Source organism: Crotalus tigris, unplaced genomic scaffold, assembly GCF_016545835.1.
Source record: "Crotalus tigris isolate CLP2741 ecotype Arizona unplaced genomic scaffold, ASM1654583v1 scf7180000017789.496130, whole genome shotgun sequence".
NCBI classification, from domain to species: domain Eukaryota; kingdom Metazoa; phylum Chordata; class Lepidosauria; order Squamata; family Viperidae; genus Crotalus; species Crotalus tigris.
In genome coordinates, this window is record NW_024096636.1 from 379,525 (window position 1) to 403,772 (window position 24,248).

At 38.2% G+C, this 24,248-nt stretch overlaps 1 protein-coding gene across 1 annotated transcript in view; it reads right to left on the reverse strand.

Moving 5' to 3' along the window:
• The window catches only part of PKP2 (plakophilin 2), a 59,951-nt gene extending 36,178 nt beyond the window's left edge, over nt 1-23,773 (reverse strand). The window contains exons 1-4 of the mRNA XM_039342339.1: nt 23,171-23,773; nt 8,535-8,647; nt 3,931-4,589; nt 382-517 (exon numbers count right to left, since the gene is read on the reverse strand). Of these exons, the coding sequence (XP_039198273.1) occupies nt 382-517; nt 3,931-4,589; nt 8,535-8,647; nt 23,171-23,372 (1,110 nt within the window). The 5' untranslated portion in view covers nt 23,373-23,773. The remainder of the gene's footprint in view (nt 1-381; nt 518-3,930; nt 4,590-8,534; nt 8,648-23,170) is intronic.
• Between the last annotated feature and the right edge of the window lie 475 nt (nt 23,774-24,248).

The window sequence follows — 24,248 nt, forward strand, 5'->3', positions numbered from 1 at the left end:
TCTCTAATCTAGCCTATTATTTTGGTATTTTGTGGTAAGTGTTCCATCCCAATTACCAACCGTATCCAACACTGTTTAGTTTTCTGAAAATAGCCAAGTTTGGCAAGGCATCAATACAGATTTATTTGGGTTGACTGCTCCTGAACATTAATTTTCTTGTTTGTTTCATGTCTGCTCCTCTCTTCCCTTCTACGTGCATCCCTTTGAGAAAAACAGGGCTCATCTGGAGGGAAATCAGTTAATATCCACGGAGGATTTCATCCAGGATGTTTTCCCATTCCTTTCCGCCCATTATTTCCCTCTGCCAATTCCACATACAAGACTTTATATGCAAGAAATATTGAAAATCTGAAGACAGAAAGAAAGAAAATTACCACTCACTTTCCTTCTGGCTTCTGCTCTCTGAAAACTCTCGTGCTGTATAAAAACAATTGCTGCCAAAACTCGAGAAGACAAGGGATTTTCATTTTGCAATATATTTACGGCACGCTCCAGATTCATCTCTCCTTCTGGATTCCTGGATGATCAAACACAAACACGTACCAAATCAACAAGAGAAGGCAAAGATAAACTCTTTTTGAAGAGGGGTCTGACATAATCATGTTCATGTAGCTTTCCTGGTACAAATTTTTGCCACTGGGATATTTTCTTTAGTTTCTACTGCTTTGGGGGTCTCCCATCCAAGCAGACCTGATCCTGTTTAACCAAGCTGACCCAGATAGCACCTACAGTGGTTAACAGCAGCAGGCTTGTGCCATCTTAAAAGGCTACCAGATTTTTTATGAGAAACTTTAGTAAAATAGCAGCTTTGTCATTAAATGTCATCTTCAATGGACAAAGGTGGCAAAGGATGATAGATTTATGATATTAAAGGTAAAGATTCATGATCCTTTCATAAGAGTTCTTGGAATATAACTTTCCTTTATAATGTGGACGTTCAGTCAATTTAAGACCACTTTGGACTTGCAAAATAAATCAAGAATCATAATCCCCAAATAGCAAGGCTAGGACCCAAAGTGTATATGATCTGGGTAAGAATGGGGTTTTATGGGCTCAATGAATGTTTGAGTCCCAACTTCACACTGAACCAAAACTAACCAAAATTCTAGATAATATATAATAAAGCAGAACCAGTCTGCACTTGAGACTGCATTTGCTCTGCCCCTTCATAGACCATTCTTGTATGAAGTCATTATATACAACACATACACTTTTCTATAATCTAATGTCCAATTTCATATTACTGTAGCCTTTCTAACCTTAAACTCATTAAATACACTGTACTTAACTCCCATAAGCTTCCAATCACTTGGAAGGTACCAATGTCTCTAGCTAGCAAGAAAGAAAAATCCCATAGGTGATTTAAAGAAAAGAAATCCCCACACACTTATTATCTTGATGGAGCATTTTATATTAACTGGCCTTACTATTAGGCAAAGCAAATTAGTTATCTCAAACAGCAGGTACAGATGTAGGATCAGTAGCATTCCCTCTTCTATGGTTTTTCTTGAATCTTTCCCAGTTGTTCTCTTCTGAAAAACAGAGCTTCAATTGCCGTAGGGCCAGGTCTGTATATTAAAACTAGTGTGATGTTCCATTGCACATCCATTGCATAAGGCAATGTGATTCTGTTTGTGCCTCTGGAAAACTACGATGCTAATCCATGCACTGCAGTGTTATGTAAGTCAAGCATGAGTCTATTTTTCTAGCCACTCTCAATTAACACTGATAACTTCAGAATTTAGTCTGAGGTCTATAACTGCCAGTATCATACAAGTATACAACAAGGCTTTTCTTTACTTTCCTGAGATATTTTTGAGGGACTTTTCATCTTTTGTGTATCAGCTCAGTCTTTCTATTTGCTTCCTATTAGTGAATAGTAATCTTAAAACATAATTAGACATGATGGCAATCTTTGTCCTCAAAGTCATCAGCCTTGCCTACAGTTTGCTTTTATGAATGGATATAACCAAGCTATAGAAACAAAATATTTAACAATTCTTTGATGCCCAGAACAAGTCCGAACAAGTCTATTAGGAACCAGAATCTTTCTGAGATTTAGCAAGATGTATGTTGACTTCCATGATAGACAAATTCTAGATTCAGACCATGAATTATTTTAACAAATCTCCAAGCAATTTGTCTAGCCTCTTGACTCGACTATTAAATCAAAATAAGTATGCTATTTACTCATTGCTACATTATACTGCATCTTTCTTTTAAAGGGTTGAAGATGCACAATGATGTCTTTTTTATTCTCATAATTATTATATGAGATTGGTAAAGAGGAACAGTTTCAATTATTCCACGGCTTCTGCTTAGTTTCAAATATACGTAAAACGTAAAGACCCTTAGCTCTCTAGATGTTGTTAAACTTAATTTTCTCATGCAATTTGTTCTAAAGCCATGCCTATTATTTACCTAGGTTTGGTTAAACACAATTCTTTTTATTAACAATTGCTGGGCTGTTACATGCTGTACAAAACCAAACACATAATGATTTAACATGGAGGGATTACAACCAGAAACTTAGTGAGAAGAGGGATTTTTCTTTCTTAAAGGAGAATGACTCATCTTCTGTATAAAAATAAAATTAACAAAATATATTGGCAAAAAAAAATCCTATTTCAACTCTATTTCAGGAAACATTTTTTAAGGTGAACTCATCTTTTTCCCGTATGTCTGAAATTTATTAGCTGTTTCTATTTGGATTGAGATACCTGGCTTCTATCCTGCGTCAGCAAACACTGCTATCACCTGGAAGAGTAAGCTGTTGCTTTCAATCCAGTTGTTGCTATAGCTGAAACTAGCTCACTCCACAAACTTGTTCTGACCTGATAGCACATGAATAACCCCCTATCTTCTTGACACTGTGTACCTTAACGGCTGCAAACTTAATTCCAGGAAATACAAAGTCAATCACTTAGAACCAGTGGAATGCAGCAGGCATTCCAAAAGTGAACAAATGAAATGAGAATTAGGAAATGAGAATCAATGGCTAATCATGAATTAAAATAAAGTCTAACATTCTGCCTTTGGGAAATGAACCAATCCTAATAACACATACTTAGATGTGTATATTCAGAATTCTGTCTGATTTACTTTAATGGAAGTCATTACAAAGAATATTAACTGGCTTCCTATAGTATTCTAAACTACAATCTCTGCCAGTCATGCTTTGTTGAATAAGCCACAAACTCTCTGCATTATCAAAAATTGTCCAAAATCAATCTCTCTGAATTATCAAAAATCAGAAAAGAATGTGGTGGCGAATAATGCAGTATTGAAGGCTAATTCTCCTGACCGGCTCAAGGTTGACTCAGCCTTCCATCCTTCCCATGTCAGTAAAATAAGGACCATTTTATGCTGACTTTGTAAACCACTTAGAAAAGGCTTATAAAGCACTATGGAGCGGTATATAAGTCTAAGTGCTGTTGCTATTGCTATAGCTACAGTCAGGCTCACTGTACTGTGCACTTCAGAAGTGAAGATGAATGAAGGCAGAAGCCAGGCTTGTGAGCATAATTTGGCTGCCTAAAATATATCATATACCAGATAGGTGGAGAACACCTGAGATCCTCCAGATATTCCTGAGTTACATTTCCTAGAACCTGTCACTTTTGCTCATGGAGATTGAGCTTCTGGGAATTACAGTTCATAATTCTAACTAACATATAATTCAACATTTGGAGGACTAAAGGATCTTTATGTTCTACATCAGGGGTAGTCAACCTTGGCTCTTTTAGGACTTGTGGACTTCAATTCCCAGAACTGGCTCAGGAATTCTGGGAGTTGAAGTCCACGAGTCGTAAAAGAGCCAAGGTTGACTACCCCTGTTCTACATACTGCCTCAATATGAACTGAAACGGCACTATGAACAGATGAATAGACTTGGGCATTGCTAATAGTGGTGTATCTTCAAAGACATACCCTACTTGAGATCTGCTGGCAGATATCCTTTCATGCTCAGCGATGCCATTTGCTCCAGCAGCGGCCATAGCCGCTGTCATTGTCATCCTCTTCCCACCTGCCTCAGTGAATGAAGTTGGCAGGGAGGTTTCCCTTGTGCTCTGGGATTTGACGGTGTTCTGATGCCAGCTCGAATGCCTGTGCTGGGTTCCAGTTTGGGAATACATAGAAGCTCTGACTTGCCCCACTGCAGCCCCATTATTTAGATAATTCTCTTTCTCCAAAAGATTGGTCATACTCCGGCTATTCCCCACACGATGATACAGCGGTACTCCTGGACTGATTGGTACACTGTCCACCATCGTCTCATTAGTTGGCCCAATGTAGAACTGCCTGGGTCCTCTGCTTGAAACACTGCGGCTTGTGTAGCCAAGGATTTCAGAACGAGCATATCTTGGTGGCAAGGCGCAGGTTCTCTTGCTCTCATTCTGTCGAACTGTTAAAGCCCTATTATAGCGCAGGTCAGTGTGGAAGGGCAGCGGCTTGTCGGGACTGCCCTCAGGAGAAACCTCCAATCTCTTCAAGGGTTGTCTGTGGAACCTGTCTTCCAGGGTCCTGTAGGAGTTGTAAGGAAGGCTGCGAGGACCCCAGCCATTTTCATAGCTACTTTGGGAGCCTATCTGTTAAAGCAAACAAAGTAAAACTAAACAAAACCAGGAAAAGCACAGTCAGTAGGATGTATCTCATGAAGGAGTAACAAACTGGAGGAGGAATATTTTGGGGCAAATTTTTTTTGGGGGATGTGTCTCAATCTGTAGAAAATATTCATTTCAAGAAATACATCGCTGTATAGAATGAATTACCGATATAACGAATAGGCACAGTACAGGTAGTCTTCAATTTATGACCATAGTTGAGCCCAAAATTTCTGTTATTAAGTGAGACATTTGTTAATGATTTTTTCCCCATTTTATGACCTTTCTTGCCACAGTTGTTAAGTGAATTACTGGAATTGTTAAGTTAGTCACATAATTGTTAAATGAATCTGGTTTCCCCATTGACTTTGCTTGTCATAAGGTTGCAAAAGGGGATCACATGACCTTGGGACATTGCAATTGTCATAATTACATGCCAGTTGCCAAACATCTGAATTGGGGATGCTGCAACAGTCATAAATGTGAAAAATGGTCATAAGTCACCTTTTTCAATGCTGTTGTAACTTTGAGCAGTCACTAAACAAATGGTTATAAGTTGAGGACTACCTGTTCAAATCAAATTATGCAACTAGAATGGATGCAATGACACTCCAAGTTATAATTAATTTTCCTGTTAATTAACCCAAAGAAACACCCACACATATTATTTGCATAGCCATGCTGAAGATAATATATCCGTGTGTTTTCATTTCCTGTCCCATGCATAGAAAGTATAAGTCATTGCCTTGCCTTAAAATATTGCAATCAAACATTTCTCCTAATGTAGCTGAGATCACAGTTTCAGGAATGCTGACAGTTTGGGGCCCACTTTGCTCATGATCCATTTTTTCCCCTCCTTATAGGGAACAGGCAAGGTGAAAATGAAATAGGAAATGTGTTTCTAAATCAGGAACTGTGTTGAGCATGTCACAGCTGAGTTCATTCATTGACTCATATCTCAAGGAAGTCTTTGGGTGCAGACAGATTCCCACTGAGAAGATAACTAAAACCCGGATACTTAACTGTGTTCCAGGAAACAGTAGCCATATAAGATGGCTGACAAGTTTATTAATGAGTGGGAATGAGAGTTTAAGAATTTATACCCAGTCAGCTCTCAAACCTTTCCCTCTGTTTAAGAGAAGACATGGTATCTGGCTTCCCAAAGACTTGAATATTCTAATAGTTTGAGAATGATTTTTTTTCTCTTTGGGGAGTAACATTTGTGCATTGTTATTGCAATAGACTTGTCTAGTCTTAAGCTCTTTGTGTTTGACTGTGTTCTTCTTAGCCCTTATTCTTCCATTTCTTCTTATTTCAAATCCTCATAATGTCTGTTGATGTGTATAGTTGTCTACTTTTTTTTTCTATACCCATTAAATTAGGCTGAAATCTTCCAGACACCATCTACATATCTACTGCAATCTCTCTCATTTTCCATTGGGAATTTAGAGAGTTATACAGTCTCCAATTTGTTATCTCCATATGTTAGTCACTCAAAACAGGAGGATGAGTAGCCTCAGTTCTCTCTTTCCCTTGATGGAAAAATGGATTCCAATATTGGCACAGCAATACACAATCCAGGCTTAAAGCTGAAAATTCTTGGGGCTCCTTTTATTCACATGACTGTAATATTTCCAGCTTGATTCTAGTGGGTACCAGTGTTGATATTCTACTGGTCTCTTAAGATCCTCCGCAATCTTGAAATCCACTCAAAATCCACTTTTATGAGCCCTAAATTGTTTGAAATTGATTATTTGAGAGATAATGGCTACCCCTAAAGAATTCCATCAAGTAGGTGAAAGGTAACCCAAAGCCCAGCATTCCTCCGAATATACAAGTGTAGGAATGCAAAGTTCATTGACCATCCTATCTTTGATTTCCATTTGTCTTGCATTCAGCTTTCTGGAATGTGCTTACATGTGAGGATCATGCCTAACATGATTAAATTACTATTCTCTACAAGTAGCCATCCAGTTTTCGAGGTTATTTCAGTTACCTTGTACAAAACTGAAAACTCGGTTTGCTGCTTCCTCCTAGGTTTATATTACATTCCTATTCTTCCCTTCCCAGTGTAACCTAATTGTTGTAACCTCACATGAAAAATAGATGAAATAGTTTTTAATTCTATACTATGAGATCACGAGGAATTAGGCAGGTGCAAAGTATATTACTGATAATGGAAAAATGACAAGGCAAAGCAAGCAATTACTTAAATGCAGACATTATAATTAAAACTGGGGCAAACAATTTAATCCAAGCAAGATGGTTGGAGTCCACACTGTGCCTGGTAAATATAATAACAAAGATGAAATTCTTTTTGGCTTATGTGCAGTCAGAAGCCCCAGAGTCTGATATGAGGATTAAATTCGTTCCTGGTAAGGAGACTGCATGGGAGAGCAATTACCTTTTTAGAATAGCTCTGTTTTGATTCTATCTTGATTTGGCTGTATAGCTAAGATAGTAATTGATTTGTAAAATTTGAAATGATTGTTGTTATAAAACAATATTTCTTTCTATCCTTTAATCACAGCATGTACTATTTGCCAACAATGAATAGATGGAGTCAACTTTTGCAAGCAAAGTGGGCAATTGACAATGCAGTCCTACACATGTTTATTCAGAAGTCAAGTATGTCTTTACACTAAACAAATGCGTATACCAGGGATAGTCAACCTTGGCTCTTTTATGACTCGTGGACTTCAACTCCCAGAATTCCTGAGCTAGCACAGCTGGCTCAGGAATTCTGGGAGTTGAAGTCCACGAGTCATAAAACAGCCAAGGTTGACTACCCCTGGCGTATACGTTTGCAACTTGGAAAACCACATTTCTTCAATGTACAAATAGATCCTGGACTTACTGCTGTAATTGAGCCCACAATTTTGATTGGAAATTGTGACGGTCATAAAATAGCTCACTGTTTGACCAGTCCCAATTTTACGATCTTTTTGCAGTGGTTGTTCAACAAACTCTGTTGTCTGCTATGGGGCGTTTTTGCAGGAATTTGGAATTAAACGCTGGTTTCCGGAAAAACCATCATAAATCATGGTCATATGACTGTGAGGTTGCTACACACGGCTCTAAATATGGACTAAAATATAGACATGTGACTATGGGGGAGGGGTGGACATCAGAATTTCAAATCCAGGGCATAAAAGTAGCTTTGGTTGTAATTTTGAACGGTTGCTAAGCAACCAGTTGTATGTCAAGGACTATCTGCGCACAGCTACTGAATTCATGTCTTTCTGCTCCAATAGCAAACATAGCCTTGAAACAAACATATGATATCAGTGAACAGTTTAGACCAGGGGTAGGCAACTTTGGCTCTTTTATGACTCGTGGACATCAACTCCCAGAATTCCTGAGCCAGTTATGTTCAGGAATTCTGGGAGTTGAAGTTCACGAGTCATAAAACAGCCAAGGTTGCCTACCCCTGGTTTAGAATATACATGCTACTGGAAACCACCAAACCAGTGATATTTCTCTCAACCATGGTGACCTCCCCTTTTAAAACCTGAGTCTTTCCTGTGCTGCAGTGAAGCTTCAAAATAGCTTCCACTGATAACAAAGTAAGCTAATTTAATATTCCCTGAGCAAAGAGAAGAGCATTTTGTGTTTCTAAGCCTAGAGGGAGAAACAGGGGGTCGGAGAGAAGGAATAGAAGGGAGAGGAGACCAGATGAGATTTAGTTCACTGATTGGAGAATTTTGAGAATTGAAGTCAACACATCTTTAAAGATGCTAAGATTAAAATTGAGAAACACTAATATAGAAGTCTAACATGCCTAGCTGTTGAATTTATAATAATGGTAAAGGATCTTTGCACTTTAAATGCAAAACCTGAAAAAACTCTCAATAGGTATTCTCACTAATAACAAGTTATCATTCAAGCAGACAGATAAGACCTAATCTTTATATATTAAAGCTTTCTCACCTGATGAGACTGATAATATGAAGTTGCAAAATATGGTCTTGAAGCAAAGTCTGTTTCCAATGCATCTAATTTATATACATACTCTGGAACGCTGCTAGCCCGATGCAAATTTCCTGTAGAAATGCAGGAAAAATAGACTTTCAGTAAATCACATAATAAAAGTAGACCTGAAACTGCTGAATTATATCACCTAGCAAGGATTAATGAGAAATAAAAAGCAGAATACAAGTAGTCCTCAATTTGCCACCATTCATTTAGTGACCAAAGTTATGATGACACTGAATAAGGTGACTTATGACTGGCCCTGATCCTTAAAACCATCATAGCATCTCCACAGTCACATGACCAAAATTTGGGCACTTGACAACCAGCATGTATTTGTGACAGTTGCAGTGTCCTAGGATTGTGTGATTCCTATCAGTAACCTTCCCAGGCAGCTTCCAACAAGGAAAGTCAATGGGAAAGCCAGATTCACTTTACAACTGATTCACTTAACATTTACACTGATTTGTTTAACCATCATGGCAAGAAAGATCATAAAAACCGATGTGATTCATTTAACAAAAGCCTTGCTTAGCAATGGAAATTCTCATCCCAACTGTGGTCAAAAGCTAAGGACAACTTGTATTAACATGCTTAGAAGAACTTCAACATTTAAAGAAAGAATTAGAAAACATTACATCTAGTTCTTTTCTTCTTTTTTAAATGCTGCAGAAATCAGCCAAACAAAATATTTGCTTTGTGGTTGGGTATGTGTGAGTCCCACCTTTGCAAATAGAATAGAATAGAATATTAAACAGCATTTTATCGACAATGATTGTTGGATATAGGCAATATAACTTTGAATTGCAGTAGACATTTGACATGCTTAACTTTTACACTGCATTCCAGGTTCATGTAACGTTGCATCTTTGCTTGACAGTTTGTTGTTATGTTCATTTTATCTAAGCAATCGGAAGTTCAAAAGCTGCTTAAAGCCCCTTTAGTGATATGAACTTCAAACTTCAATAGTGGAACACACAATCTTTTCTGAACCAAAATGGAATACTGTACCAAAAGAATACTGTACAGTTACAAGGAAAAATACAAGAACAAACACCAAGTAACACTTTCAAAACATTTCTGCACAATAAAACTGAAGCACAGAAGTTTATGGCACTACTTTTGAAATTTTATATTACAATAGCATTCAGAGAACCTGGAAGCCCCACCAAGTGGGTTTTTGTCAATGAACAAGAAATGATGATTATGCTGTATTAATGAGATTGGAAATAACAAAGCAACCATACTTGGAATACTTTCCTTACATTACTAAACAAAAACTTGTGTAAAATGTATCTCAGCCTATTTCTAAAAATACAAATGTAGAAACTACGGTTGATTATCTATAATAGGGAAGTCACTTTATCTATAACTTGCTTGCTGTCCAGGTAAGAATTACTCAAGGACAACTTTAAGATTCATATTCTTCCTTTTATATTTTTTTAAAGTTTGACTTGGAGCTCAAAGCCCTTCAAAGTAAAAGAAAGATGTACAATTATTTTAAGACTTTTAGGACTCTTTATTTTAACTGCCCTTTGTTCTTGAATTTGCGTTTTGGGAACTTGAATTCAAACATGGCAACAGCTAAATTTGATTTAATTGATTTATTTTAAATTACGGATAATAGCCAGTAGCTAACCGTGGCTGATCACCACTCCCGCTATATACCGATCCAGAAAAAGCTGAAACAAAGCTATATTCTAGCATGTATTCTTTTCAATTATTTCATTTGTGAAATCTTTGTCAAAACCAGAGGTCCTCCCTTTCTCATCAATAAGAATTGCTTTGGATATCATAATGGGTGGCATATAAATTAGATAGATAGACAGGCAGATAGACAGACAGACGGACGGACGGATGGATGATAGACCTAATTCAATTCTATGTATGCAAATGTTACAGTGATTCTTTCTACAAGGGAAAATGATTTTCTTGTCTATTATGGCAAAATTACAAAAAACTAATTCTCACTATCATGCATCATCAGTCCTGGAAAATTGATTTCATCAGCATTACTCAGGTTAAAACTTTAATGGATTAAGTTTCTTCTTTGCCTTAACATTCTGGAAGGATAAAGTTTGTTTTGGGAGGGGGGGAGCATCATTTTGCAAATGATATTTTGCATTTTGCAGTGCTAACAAGCATGACAGTTATTAAGATCTACAGGGCAAAAGTCTTGAATTAAATAATTAATGGTGCCTACGTCTATATGTATTGTGCTGAAGTCTGCTCTGTTAGGTATGCCCCATTGTGCATCCAGCTGTTAATGTAGAATTCAGCCTAATATCTATTGAGGCTTGTATATATCTTGGCCTCTAAAATATTGACATCAGCTCATCTATTTTGAGGGTTCTCTGGCACCCCAACTCTTTGAGATCTTCTTGATTAAATATGGTTTTAAAATTCTGTGGCCTTTCTGCTAAATATTTGAGCTCAAGAAATATTGCAGATGAAACAATGATTCAGGACAGCAGAAAGTTCATTGGTTTCTCACTCCTAAAATAAACAATGCCTTCAGTTAGAGTTCTGCAGCGTAGTAAAGCAGGACATAAGCCATCCCCAAATAAGATGCATCACTATCTTTAAACTAAAAAACCTGTTCCCATAAAAATGTGTCTGCTCCCTCTTGCATTATGATATAGTCTGGCTGTCTCTTGTATCATTAAACTGTTGCTTATTCTACATTGACTCCAGCTATTGATCCTTCATGACTTTCCCTGTTCTGGAATCTTTCAATTCCAACAGAGCAAGCATTCCTTAATCTTCCACCCCAGCAAACTGTATAGACTAGAAGAAACACATGGCAGATAAACTGTAGGACAGAATTGTGGATTAATGAAACTCTTTAGTCATACTTATTTATTTATTTATTTATTTATTTATGAGACTTATATACCGCTTTAAGTGCAAGCACTCTCTAAGCGGTGTACACCAGTAAGCAATGTACATATATATATTTACATTGCCCCCAACAATCTGGGTCCTCATTTTACCTACCTCGGAAGGATGGAAGGCTGAGTCAACCTTGAGCCGGTGAGATTTGAACCGCTGACCTGCTGAACACGGTCAGCTAAAGTGGCCTGCAGTACTGTACTCTTAACTGCTGCGCCACCTCATGTCTCCCCTATTTCTTCTTTTCTTTAGACTAGCCAAACCCAAGTCCTGCAGCTGTTCTTCATACGTTTTAGTCTTCAGGCCTTTGATCATCTTAGTTGCTCTTCTCTGAATTTTTTCCAAACTCTCAACATCTTTTTTGTGATATGGTGACCAAAATTGGCTGCAGTATTCCAGGTGTGGTCTTACTAGGGTTTTATAAAGCGGTACTAATTACTTTGTGTGATCTTGACTCTATGCCTCTGTTTATACAACTCAGGATTGTATTAGCTTTTTTGGCTGCTGTTGCACACTGCTGGTTCATGGTTAAGTGATCGTCCATTAGGAATCCAAGGTCCCTCTCATAGTTACTGTTTTTAAGCCAGGTCTGCCCAATCTGTACTTGTACCTTTGATTTTTCCTGCCTAAATGTAAAACTTTGCTTTTCTCCACACTGAAACTCATTTTGTTGGATAGGGCCCATTGTTCAAGTTTGTCAAGATCTTTTTGGATCCTGAGTTTGTCTTCTGGGGTGTTGGCTACTCCTGAAGTTTGGTGTCATCTGCAAATTTGATGAGTTTCCCTTCAATTCCCTCATCTAAATCATTTATGAAGATATTGAAGAGTATTGGGCCTAAGATGGAACTAGATTAGTTTTAGTTTTAATTTAAACAATATATAGTAAGTGTTTTCCGGTGAAACCGGTCTAATGGAGCACCTGGTCTATTGTTATGATTGCTTTTGCCTTTCAGCCGGAATCTAGGAGGGAAGGTGGGAGGAGAATGAGGAGGGGGAGTATCAGGAAGGAGGATGAGGAAAACAAACAGCGAAAACATACAGGCTCCCCCAATCCACGGCCACATGAGGAGGGGGGTGGGGACATAGATACAAACAAGGAAAGCAAGGAAATAACGATCAGCAACACGGAAACTACGATCAGAGTGCAAGTGGATTGGCTGGGAGCCAACGAGGTCCAGGAGCCGGGCACAAAGAACGCCATATCCATAAATAGCCTCCCCCATCAACTGGAAGCTACCCTGACGATGCTGGCAGTTGCCGGCAAAAGCTTGGTATTTTAACTTATTAAAACTTTTTATAGTTTTATAATTTCCTGGTGTTCTTGCATTTTTGCTAGTTAAACATGAGTCTACCCAGGAATCACCTTTTTGTTTTTAGCATTCTTAAGAATATATATATGTATATGTATATATATATGTGTGTGTATGTATGTTTTATACGTGGAAAATCTTAGATTCAATCTTGCATTTTCGAAAACAGGAAAAAGATGGAATATTCAGGATCTGAATGAAGGATAGTGTGGCTAATTTCACACAGCAAATAAATTGCTGTATAGTTTGCCCGTATTATTTATCTGTAGCCAGGGGCTGACAAAATGATTAATGTTGGTATTGTGATGATGCTTCTGATTTTCTAGCATCAGGTTAGAAAGTACAGATTTTTAAGAAAGGTTTATATTGATAAATAGTGGTTAACCAACATTGCAATTATAAATTTGAGGTTACACCTTAAATATTCATTACCTTATTCAAGGTAACGGGCAATAAGTATAATCATTGACTGAAAGAAGACGAAGGTTGTCTCCTAGAAAGCAGAATTCCCCAATAGTAGTCCCTAAATACTTCTTTATAATTAGCTAATATATAAAGATCAAAACTAAATTATACATATACATATGCATACATAATTTGACTTTAGTCTAGATTGTTGTACCTTGGCTTCACCAACTGAAATGACCATTAAATGGCAATAAGAAATTATTTTTGCAGACCTACTGCAATCACCCCAGTAGGTTCCAAAGCACAGCTTAAGATTTGGTTCTCTCATGAGGGTTCTTCTATTTTCACTTTGATGTTTTTAAAAGTTTTGATTTGAGTGGCACGATGCCCACTGGCATTGTGTCCTGGTAAGTCTATGATGCCTTGTCATTTAGTTCTAGGCACAACCATATTTGCCTCTGGGAAGTCTTCAGTGATGGTCTTTTTTTCTCTTTCTGACTCTTAATGTCACACTATCCAGTTTGCTGGATGTGCAAGAACTTTTGCACATAAATGGTATTCAAAGTTTCGAGGAGCGCCTGAGATACAACTGCTCTCTTCCCTGCAACACATCCTAATACAGTGAGCATTGTGTTGCTGACAATACGCAAGTGCACGTCCACTATTTGCAAAATGCCCAAATATCTTTCCACAAGTGCTATTCAAACTTCCGATCCAGTTACCCCTAATTAATAAAGGTGGTCAGTGATGACTGAATAAACCTGCAGCAACAGGAAGGTATTCCCTCTTGTTGGAGCAACTACTGATTAATTATTGATTATTCTTAAAATAATTTCAATCTCTTTGCCAGAGCACAAACCATATGATTTGGGTGAGAGGCAATAGAATGAAACTCTCTTATGAAAATAAAGCTAAGGAGAGCTGTATATTAATTACCCAAATAAGTCTTTATTGGAAATACTAAAAACAAAACAATCAAGATGCTTTATTTGCATTGTTTCAAGGTTCAACAATCAAGGGAAACAGAAGCAGATTCTTGCCACAGAGGTGTCATTTATCCTTCAATTCATATTCTTCCTTCTCTGCATGAAACTACCCTGATCTAATTTAAACATAAGCTGATGTGTTTGCCTACAAATATACCAAGGCTTTTCCTGTCTTGATACGGTTTAGCCACTCTAGTTTAGCAATTTATCTACAAATTAGTAGACAGTTTTTCAAGAGCTTGCATCTGATCTAATCATTGGGTTATCCCGAACTCATCTGGGTTCATAGCACTTTGCATCTGGTAAGTGGGGTCTTGGGTAACTTTCTTTGCATAAAACTTGGATAGTTTTCTTTACATACCAATAGTATCTCCTGAATACTTTTGGCAGACTGATCTGTTACAGCAAACTCTCTCACACGCATACAGGCATTGGTATGGCATCTTAGAAATTAAACTTTTTGGGGGAGGGAGGGAAGACGAGCATCTGCCTCATCAGATGAAACAGCTTCCACTCCGGGAAAGCTTGTGTCACCACAAATCGGTTAGTTTTTAAGGTGCCAGAAAACCTTCTTTTATTTATTTTCCTCTCACTCAGGAGAAAAGCAATTATTTAGAACAAAGGCAAGTAGAGAGATTAGATTACAAAGTAAAAAGGAAGGGATCTTATCAGTTTAAAGCTGGATGCCTTGTCTTCAGAGGTAGAAAACCATAAATCTATCATTAGGGTTCCTACGAAATGGTTACTTATAATATTCCACCAACAAGACACAACAAGTGCTCTAAAAAGGATTTGATGTTGGGATTTTGCCATTAAGTTTCAATTTCAGGAGTCTAAATTTTTCCATGTTTCAAACTATGTTCATTAATCTCACAAGAAAACAGATCATTATTATCCAGCTGTTGCAAATCCTGAGAAATGTCTCCAATAATATATCCTCTCCTTCCTTTCATTTCATTCATCCTTCTTAAACCATGGATTTGAGATCAAGAAATTAAATCCCTTTTAAACTATAATTCATAAACAAAAAAAAACAACATATTTTTAAACTATTTTACTACACTTGTTTATTCAGTTAGATGGATTTGTTGGCAAAAGATATTATTTAGTAATAATTGGAGCCTGATTAATCTATAAACATTCCAATGTTCCAAAAAAAATAAAGCAACACTTTATATTTAATCTGCAGTTTACTTAACGTAATAAAAGAAAATATATTTAAAATACTACTTTAAAAATGTAATTTTCTTCATTCTGGAATGTCATGTTTGTCCACTGTTGTTTTAATTGTATTATGAATAAAAATTATTTAAAAAAATGTAATTTTCAACAATTGGAACAAAAAAAATCCGTAACAAGGAAAACAGAGCAACTTTCCTAAAAAATAATTGATGTGATTAATTTCTTAGTTGTATAGTCCTCATGGGATTATATACACAATTTGCTCAAGTAAATTTGAAATTAATTGTTCATATAAAACAGAAAACTTTTGTTCTTTACATAGTATAGAAAATTAACAATGTCAGATATATAGTCCAGTGTCACATTTTTAGAAACTGAAGAATTATGCAGGAAAAGAACTGATCTCTGTGTATAAAAATTCATTTCTATATAAAGAAATCCCTGAAACAGACTCACATGTACAGATGATCACTTTTGAGGATTGCAGGTCTTGGGTTGTGGCCAAACTTCTTTTAACTTCAAACAGCTACATGTGCAATAAAGCACACTTTAATGTATAATTATGCAGTTCCTGTCTTAAGGAACTTCAATCACTACACAGTTCTTTAAACATTTACTCGCATTTAAAGGAAATTACTGTATGGATGTTACAGTCTTCAGAAAGCAGCCTCTCAACAATGCAAAATGATCCGAAATTAAAAGATAGAAAAAGTGACAAGGAAACAAAAAGCTTCTGCCACTAAAAGTAAATTGCAAATGTTTCACAGAAAATTAAATTGCTTTTTGACTTTCTGAATTATAGGTATATTCTAACAGAGATTTATATTACATCTTTCTGTCAGATTTATTTCCTCCTATAGGCCCAATGCCAATGTTCAATCACGCTCATTGGCCAGCCTCAGATAAAGACCTGTTTTTCAATGATCTTTGCTCTGGAGCCTGCAAACAATGGAGAATTATTCACAAAGTTACGCCAATGTCCAATAAAAAAAGAAATGTACTTCTCTCTCCTAGACTGAATCAATTGACAATTATACCCTCTGATTGCCACAAAACAGGCAACTTATTTTTCTTTACTACAGGTAGTTCTCAGCTTATGACTGTTTTCGTTTATTAGCCATTCAAAAAAAAAGTGAACTTTTTTTTAATGACTTGTGGACTTCGACTCCCAGAATTCCTCAGCCAGCGTGCCTGGCTGAGGAATTCTGGGAGTCGAAGTCCACAAGTCTTAAAAGGGCCAAATTTGAAGACCCCTGACTTAGTCCTTGCACTTATAACAATTGCACTGGCATTTATGACCATTGCAGCATCCCCCCCAGTCATGTGATTAAAATTTGGGTGCTTGGAAACTGGTATGTATTTATGACAACTGCAGCATCCCAAGAGTCACATGATTGCCATTTACAACTACGGCAAAAACAAGTTGCAAAATCGGGTGTGACTATTTTAACAATCATATTGCCTGCTGATGGCAGTTCTGGTCCCAATTGTTGTCTATCTGTATCCGGTTTTGTAGTCAAGAAGAATCACAAAGAATGCCAGTATTGAAAAGTCTCAGTGCTTTCTAGAGAGTACAGCACCTTATATTTATATCAGCTCACATCTCATATGATTCATCCCTTCCTAACAGTTGAACAAAAGGACAACTGTTTTAATAATTTAATAATTTATAACAGTTAATCACCAATTTGTGTCCAGTCTCCTTTGAATGTTTTCTCCTATTTTCAGAGACTGCCTATCCTGATGGTCACTTCATACAAAGATTCTGTGATGGTAAGAGCAGATTCTTTTACTAATCTTAAAGACAAGCTAGGTGTTGCAGGCATCAGAGTAGTGCAGAGTGCTATGCAACCAATATGTAGTGCATCATATATCATATTCCAAAGCTAGATAATGCCAGGATAAAAACAATGGTGGGAGCACATTTAATCACAATTACCATTATTGTTTATCTCTGTGTCAAAACCTTCAAGATTTTGCAAGCTGTTTAGATTTGCTTCAATAGTGAGATGGGGAGTATATAAATTTAATAAAAAAAATGTGCCCATGGCATTTTAATAGAAGCCCAGTACCTTTCATACTATCTAGCTGTGATGACACAGTGATTAGAATGCAATATCGCAGGCTAACTCTGCCCACTGCCAGGAGTTCGATCCTGACTGGCTCAAGGTTGACTCAGGCTTCCATCCTTCTGGGTAAAATGAGGACCTTGATTGTGGGGGCAATATGCTCACTCTGTAAACTGCTTAGAGTGCTTTAAAGCACTATGAAGTGATATATAAATCTCAGTGCTATTGCTATTGTGGAAATTTTGCAGATGTAGATAAAACTCTTGAAATCATATGTCCATAACCCGTTAATACAGTAAATAACAACAACAACAACAACAATAAAGACCTACAAATAGAAATAAAACGACTGTGGCAAAGGCAAACAAGGGTAGTACCAATAATAAGAGGCACCTTGGGTGCAATCCCACAACCACTGGAGCATCACTTGGACACCACTGGCAGTGACAAATTCGTCATCAGTCAATTGCAAAAGGCAGCCTTACTAGGAACAGCTTCCATCCTGCGACAATATCTGTAATACCATTAATTCAAACATCCACATCTGCCTATCCCAGGTCCTTGGTAAGGGCTCGACAGGCAGACAAGAATGCTAAATCCAGTGAACATCTGGCTGACTGTGCCATGATTAACAACAACAACAATAATAATGATAATAATGGTGATATTAAACCTGCCACTTTTATAGGTTACTTCCAGGATTTATCGACATAATATTTATAGTTCTTGCTTTCAGACAGCTACATGTTCCTTTAAGAAATCCACTGGTGGACAGGTCCTGTGCTCCGTAACTTTCAAATTTTATATCCATCATTAAATGAGCCAATAGACAATCCTTTTACTTAAAGCACTTCCACTTACTGTTGCACTAAGAAATGCACCATGCAAAAGCATTGTATTAAATAAAAGGTAAGTAAAGGGCAGAGTACTGAAAAGCTCAGGAGAGAGTTAATAAAAACTCAGTATCGTGCTTTTTTAAAAATAATGCTTTTGCGAACGAAATGCTGGCTGAAATCTTTGAGGAAGTGGAATACTGTCAGCAAAGAAAGAAGACAGACTTCTACTAATGCAACTGTAAAAAAAGACTTTCCCATTTAGTACCTGATTGCTGAGGAGGACAAAGGAAGAACCTCTAACAAATCATAATACGTAAGTTTACAGTGGATTCAGAATCACACATTAAATCCATTCACTGTGATATACATGGCTTTGGATTAACTATAACAAATCATTCAAATCCTAATATTGGGGTCAATTACTGTCTAAAAACTAGTTACTGAAATCTCAGTTTTTAATTTTTTTAAAAAAATGTTTAATAGCTCAATGTTTCTCTGATCATAATCATGAGTCCTTCCCTTTCCACTTTGTTCTTTCTATCTTTAGAACAAACACTACAATGTAAGTTAATTTAAGAGATAATTTGGATCACACATTATCCTAGGTCATGTGGTCTTTAACCCTACTTTATTAAATAAACCACTTATTAGAAGTGTTCATACAAGCTCCTGAATCTGAATGAAGAATATTATGATTTAGTATACACTGAAGCTAAGTGAAAATTGTCCCCGTGATTGGGTATTTAAACTAGGATAAGACTAATCTGACATTCAAATTACATACAAGCTAACTATAAGAACCAAGAAGGAAACGTCAGTGAAGAACCATAACAATCCAAGTCCAGTTTGCAAAATACTAAATGCAGGGATTTACTTTCTTTGCAATATTGCAAAGAGAAGAGCATTCTTCCTACAATTTGGGATTATATCAATCAATCAATATTGCTTTATTTTGGCCAGTGACTATATCAAACACACATGCAAATGGCATACAGTCACATAAAATAACCCTAAACCTAGAATCGCAAAACAAATTTATCTCAACTTCACAATTAAAAGGAATTAGGGAACCTGCCTTTTTCCAGTCAGAGGTAGTGACAGAGTTTTGTCATCTACATCTATAGGCCACGACAGATATTTTGGCTATCTTTTTATCCATCTCTGGCCTGAACAAGGAAGGAAACATGAATTGTAATATTTCATAGTAACCCTGGGAGACTGATAAAGCCAGGGGAACAGCCTATATACCAGGCGAGGGAAACTATGGTTTCGTTATGATCTGTGGACTTCAGTTCCCAGAATTCCTGAGCCAGCATCCCAGGAATTCTGGGAGCTGAAGTCCACAGATCATAAAATTGCCCATCCCTGCTATATACTATGCAAACCCCTTACAATTACCTATGTTGTAAAGAGATAAAACATGAGGAGAAAGAGAGGTAGGTTAATTTATGGTAGGTACCTTCAGGCCAAGGAGTGTATCTAAGATATACTTGGATTGACTGAGAATTATCTAGTGAAAGACATTAGTCATAAGCTTGTCTACCCTGAGGGAACATTCAGTCTCTATGTTTAGAGAAACAGCTAACAGAGACAAGCTTCCATTCTTGAATGAAAGAGCCAGAGCTTCAAAGAGTTTTGAAAAAAAAAAAAGTCCTCAAACATTTCAGTAAGAAGGAGTGATAATATATTCCTTACTCAATTGTTCACCAATCATGCTTCATGCAATTCTATACTATACATTGTTTTTAGCAGATTATGAAAATAGCTATCTCCGATTTCTTCACTGAAGCATTCATACTAAATACATACCACATACTGAAAATAATATTTGCCAAGGGATAATATGGAGGCTTAAACAACAGCTGCAAATGAACTTACCCTCAAAGGCCTGATTCATATATTTCAAACACATATCACTTGACTTCCTAATGCTAAAACTTCAAGGCAATGTGGAAGAATCTGATGACTTGGTTGATTAGTGTGGTCTCTTTTTGAGTATTTGGGTGGGTGATGTGGGGGAAAATTAAAGAAGCTATTTTCCTTACACGGCCATGGAAAACAGTAGCGGGAAAGGATCAAAAAGGGACATCAAAAATTCAAGATGGTGCTCACAACTGCAAAAGTGAAGGCTCCCCTGAGGATGCCTCTGGGAGAAAGCATACCAATCCCCCAAAATTAGGGTGGTGATAAAAGCCACTTTATTGAGTGATGTTAATATGGTCCTGCTGCTTCAGCCTTTCCCAACTTAATACCATACAGGTAGTTCTCAACTTATAACCATTCTTTTAGTGACTGTTTGAAGTTACAACAACAGCACTGAAAAAAAGTGACTTAAGACCATTTTTCACACTTACAACCATTGTGGCATCTGCACAATCACATATCAAAATTCAGACTCTTGGCAACTTGACTCATATTTATAATGGTTATAGTGTCTGGGGTCATGTCAGCTGCCCAGAGTCATTGGGTATGAGGTGGGCAGCAAATTATTTTTCTAAATAAAAACCTTCTGACAAGCAAAGTCAATGGGGAAGCCAGATTCACTTAACTAACTTAACAACTGCAGTGATTCACTTAACAACTATGGCAAGAAAGATCATAAAAGTCACTTAACAAATTTCTCACTTGGCAACAGAAATTTTGGGCTCAATTGTGGTGGTAAAGCGAGGATTAGCTGTACAACTACTAGAACTCTCCATGACCCTAAAATATGGATCATTGTATTAAAGGTTAAAATTATTACTGTTAGGATAGGGGAAAAGTGGCTATTTTTAATGATTGTATGTATACAAGCTTAGGTTGAAAACCTTTTATTGTGTGCAGTCCTTGTTGACTTAGTGATCACAGTAGATAAGTGATACTATGGGAACTGCACTCCAAGAGAAATAAAATAGTATTTCATTTCTAACTTTGTATTTGTCACATAACATTATGTAATGTATGATATACAAGTGAATAACATTAAAAGCAATTTTTAATATTGAGTTGTTTTATTTATTTCATGTATTATAAAGATGGGCACAGCTTTTCAGTATCTCTAACTTTCTCTTCTCTTTTAAATATATAACAGCAAGCAGTAAAATTTGCAATGCGGTGTAGCTGCCTGTATTCTATAACAGATGTTTATCAGTTGACCTTATGCAAGATAAAACTCGGGTGTATTATAAATTTGAAAATGGTCCATCCCACTATATCTAAAAAGATTTGCAGTGACCTAAAATAACCCACCTTAAACTGGGATGGTTTTGTATAGACTAGGAGGCATGCCAAAACCGCACCTACCCCATTGCCGGCAATGGGGAAAAAAAATCACGATACATCGCGACACGTCACGTGACGTTGCGAGTTTGATACCCCTGGTATAGACACTGGTTCCTTCCTCGATGTTAACAATGGTTTATTAACTTTATATGCTTCCCAAATCCCAGTGACTCTGGATATTTTCTGACAAGGTGACTTAGTAATATATATGAAGTTGAAAGAAGAAGGCAGTAAAACATAAAAAGGAAGGAGGAACAGAGGATAATAATATCCTCATAGTTTGTACTAATAATAGAGATACAAACTAAGAATATTGGCCTACTCTAGTGAGACCCAGGTTCAGATTTCTCCACTCAGCCAAAAAGCTCATTGGTTAACTTGGACCAGATGCTCTCTCCCAGCGTGACCCATCTCACAGGCTTGTTGAGAAGAGAGAACAATGGGAAGAAGATAATAATTGGGCTATTTTAAACTTCTGAAGATACCGTGGGATAGAAATTATGGATTTATCTACCTACAGAATTGGCTGCTTTATCCTCAGCCTAAATCAGCATAATGTTCCCACAACATTATGACACATACAGTATATCTCAAGAAAACAGCTTGGGTTCCCCAACAGTCCACACACTATATCCTATAATTTGGTTAACACAGTGGTTCTCAACCTGTGGGTCGGGACCCCATTTGGGGTCGAATGACCATTTCATGGGGGTTGCCAAACCATGCTGTCCACCATTTTGTTCCCTTTTCCATAGCTGTCCTACTCCCTCTTATTGGTGGCCACACCCACTTGGGGGTCACCACAACATGGGGAACTGTATTATGGGGTCACGGCATTAGAAAGGTTGAGAACCACTGGGTTAACAGAACAATTAGTAACTATTAATAGCCTTGTCATCCATACACTTCACTCTCTCTGTCATTTTCCTTGCTGATTTCTTGACAAGGAGTTTTTTTTTTAGAAGTGATTTGCCACTGCCTCCTTCCTAGGACTGAGAGAGAGGGGTCACCCAGCCAGCTTTGTGCTTAAAATAGGACTAGAACTCACAGTCTCCTAGTGCCTGGTGCCTTAACAACTACACCAAGCTGGTTCTCACACACCTAATCCTATTTTAAAGCAATTGCAAAATTGCTAACGAGCTGTAAAATTTACCTGTTAAATTGCACATTCTACAACATTATAAGTTCCCTTTAACAAGAGATGGCATTACAGGTGCCTTTGCTAGTTTTAAACACACACACCTCCAGTCCAGCCCAAACTTTAAAAGTTTCAGAAAGTTAGTTTATTTGCTGCAAGAGGTTAGCATAGGCACTCCTCTAGATACAGCACACCAAGAAAACTCAGCCAACACTTTTTGTTCCAACCAAAGTTTTCCTGAAGTTTGATCAGGTTCTTCCCTGGCCCTTTGTGGAGAGTTTTACAACGGCGCAACTCAAAACGGCCTGCGCAAGGAGGGGATTTTTTTTTTTAAAAGTTTCTCACACTGCGCGTGAAATGAGGAAGCGGAATCGTTATGAAAATATGTTTCTCGCACCTTAAGGGCGAAGGAGAAGGAAACTTTCAAGAAAACCATTCACTCCGCTGAAAAGCTGGAGGGCGGCGGGAAACGGCCCAGGGAAGCCGCTTCCCCGCCGACCGGAGGCACTCACCGTTGGATAGGGAGCTCTTGCTCTTCCGGGCCAAAGTCTGCTGGACTTGCCGCTGGATGCGGAGCGACTTTTCCGACTTCTGTCGCCCGCCCGACAGCTTCGACGGCAAGGCGAGTGTGGAACTGTCCAGCTCGTCCAGGACCTGCTGGCCCAAGACGGTGCGGATATAGCCGGGGTCGGAACTGGAGACGGGAACTGCCATGGTGGCTGGGCGAGAGAGAGAGAGAGCGGACCTCGGCGACTGGCGGGCAGTTGTGGGCCGCGCTCAGCCGGGTCGTATTGGGCTGGGCAAGGCTGGGGACCTGCCGAGGGGGCTGAGCGAGTCTCCACCTTCTGGCGGAGGAGCGGGGCGGCAGCAGCCGGCCCCTCCCTTCCACCCACCACCACCCCGCGGGAATCTGCCGGCCGCACCCGCGGGGCAGCTCCGCCTCCCGCGCCTCCTGTTGGGCGCGCGTCACCTTTCATCCACCCGAGTTGCTTCTGGTGCTCCGGGAACTGCTTTTAATTCTCATGCAATTCAGTGGCGGGCAGGTGGGAAGGAAAGTGCAGCCAGCCAGAGATCAAGGCCTGCCTTCGAGCCGGATCGGGAGTCTGTCCCCTTATTCGGGAGTAAATGAGGACCCAGATTGTTGGGGGCAATGTAAATATATATATACATTGCTTACTGGTGTACACCGCTTAGAGAATGCTTGCACTTAAAGCGGTATATAAGTCTCATAAATAAATAAATAAAATGGATACTGTGGATAGTTGGATTAGTTACTCGGGAGTAAGTCCCGGAGTAAGTGCGTGGGCCCAGCGCGTCCGTCTCTGATCGTCTGAAGCGCCCGTCTGGGGTGGGGCCGGATGGCGATTAACCCTTCAGGGTGAATAAAAACTCGTCCTTGAAACGGGATGACCTGAGAATCCATGCTAAGCCCAGCAGGCATTTTACGATCGTGTAAATACACTTTGCACTTCCTCAGGAGCGCTTTGGTTTCTTCATAGGGTTGATTTTATCTCGTCTCTCCCCCCCCCCATTTTAAATTTGGAGTCGAGGGAAGGGATGGGAAGAAGATTTGCTGCTAGTCGAGTCTAT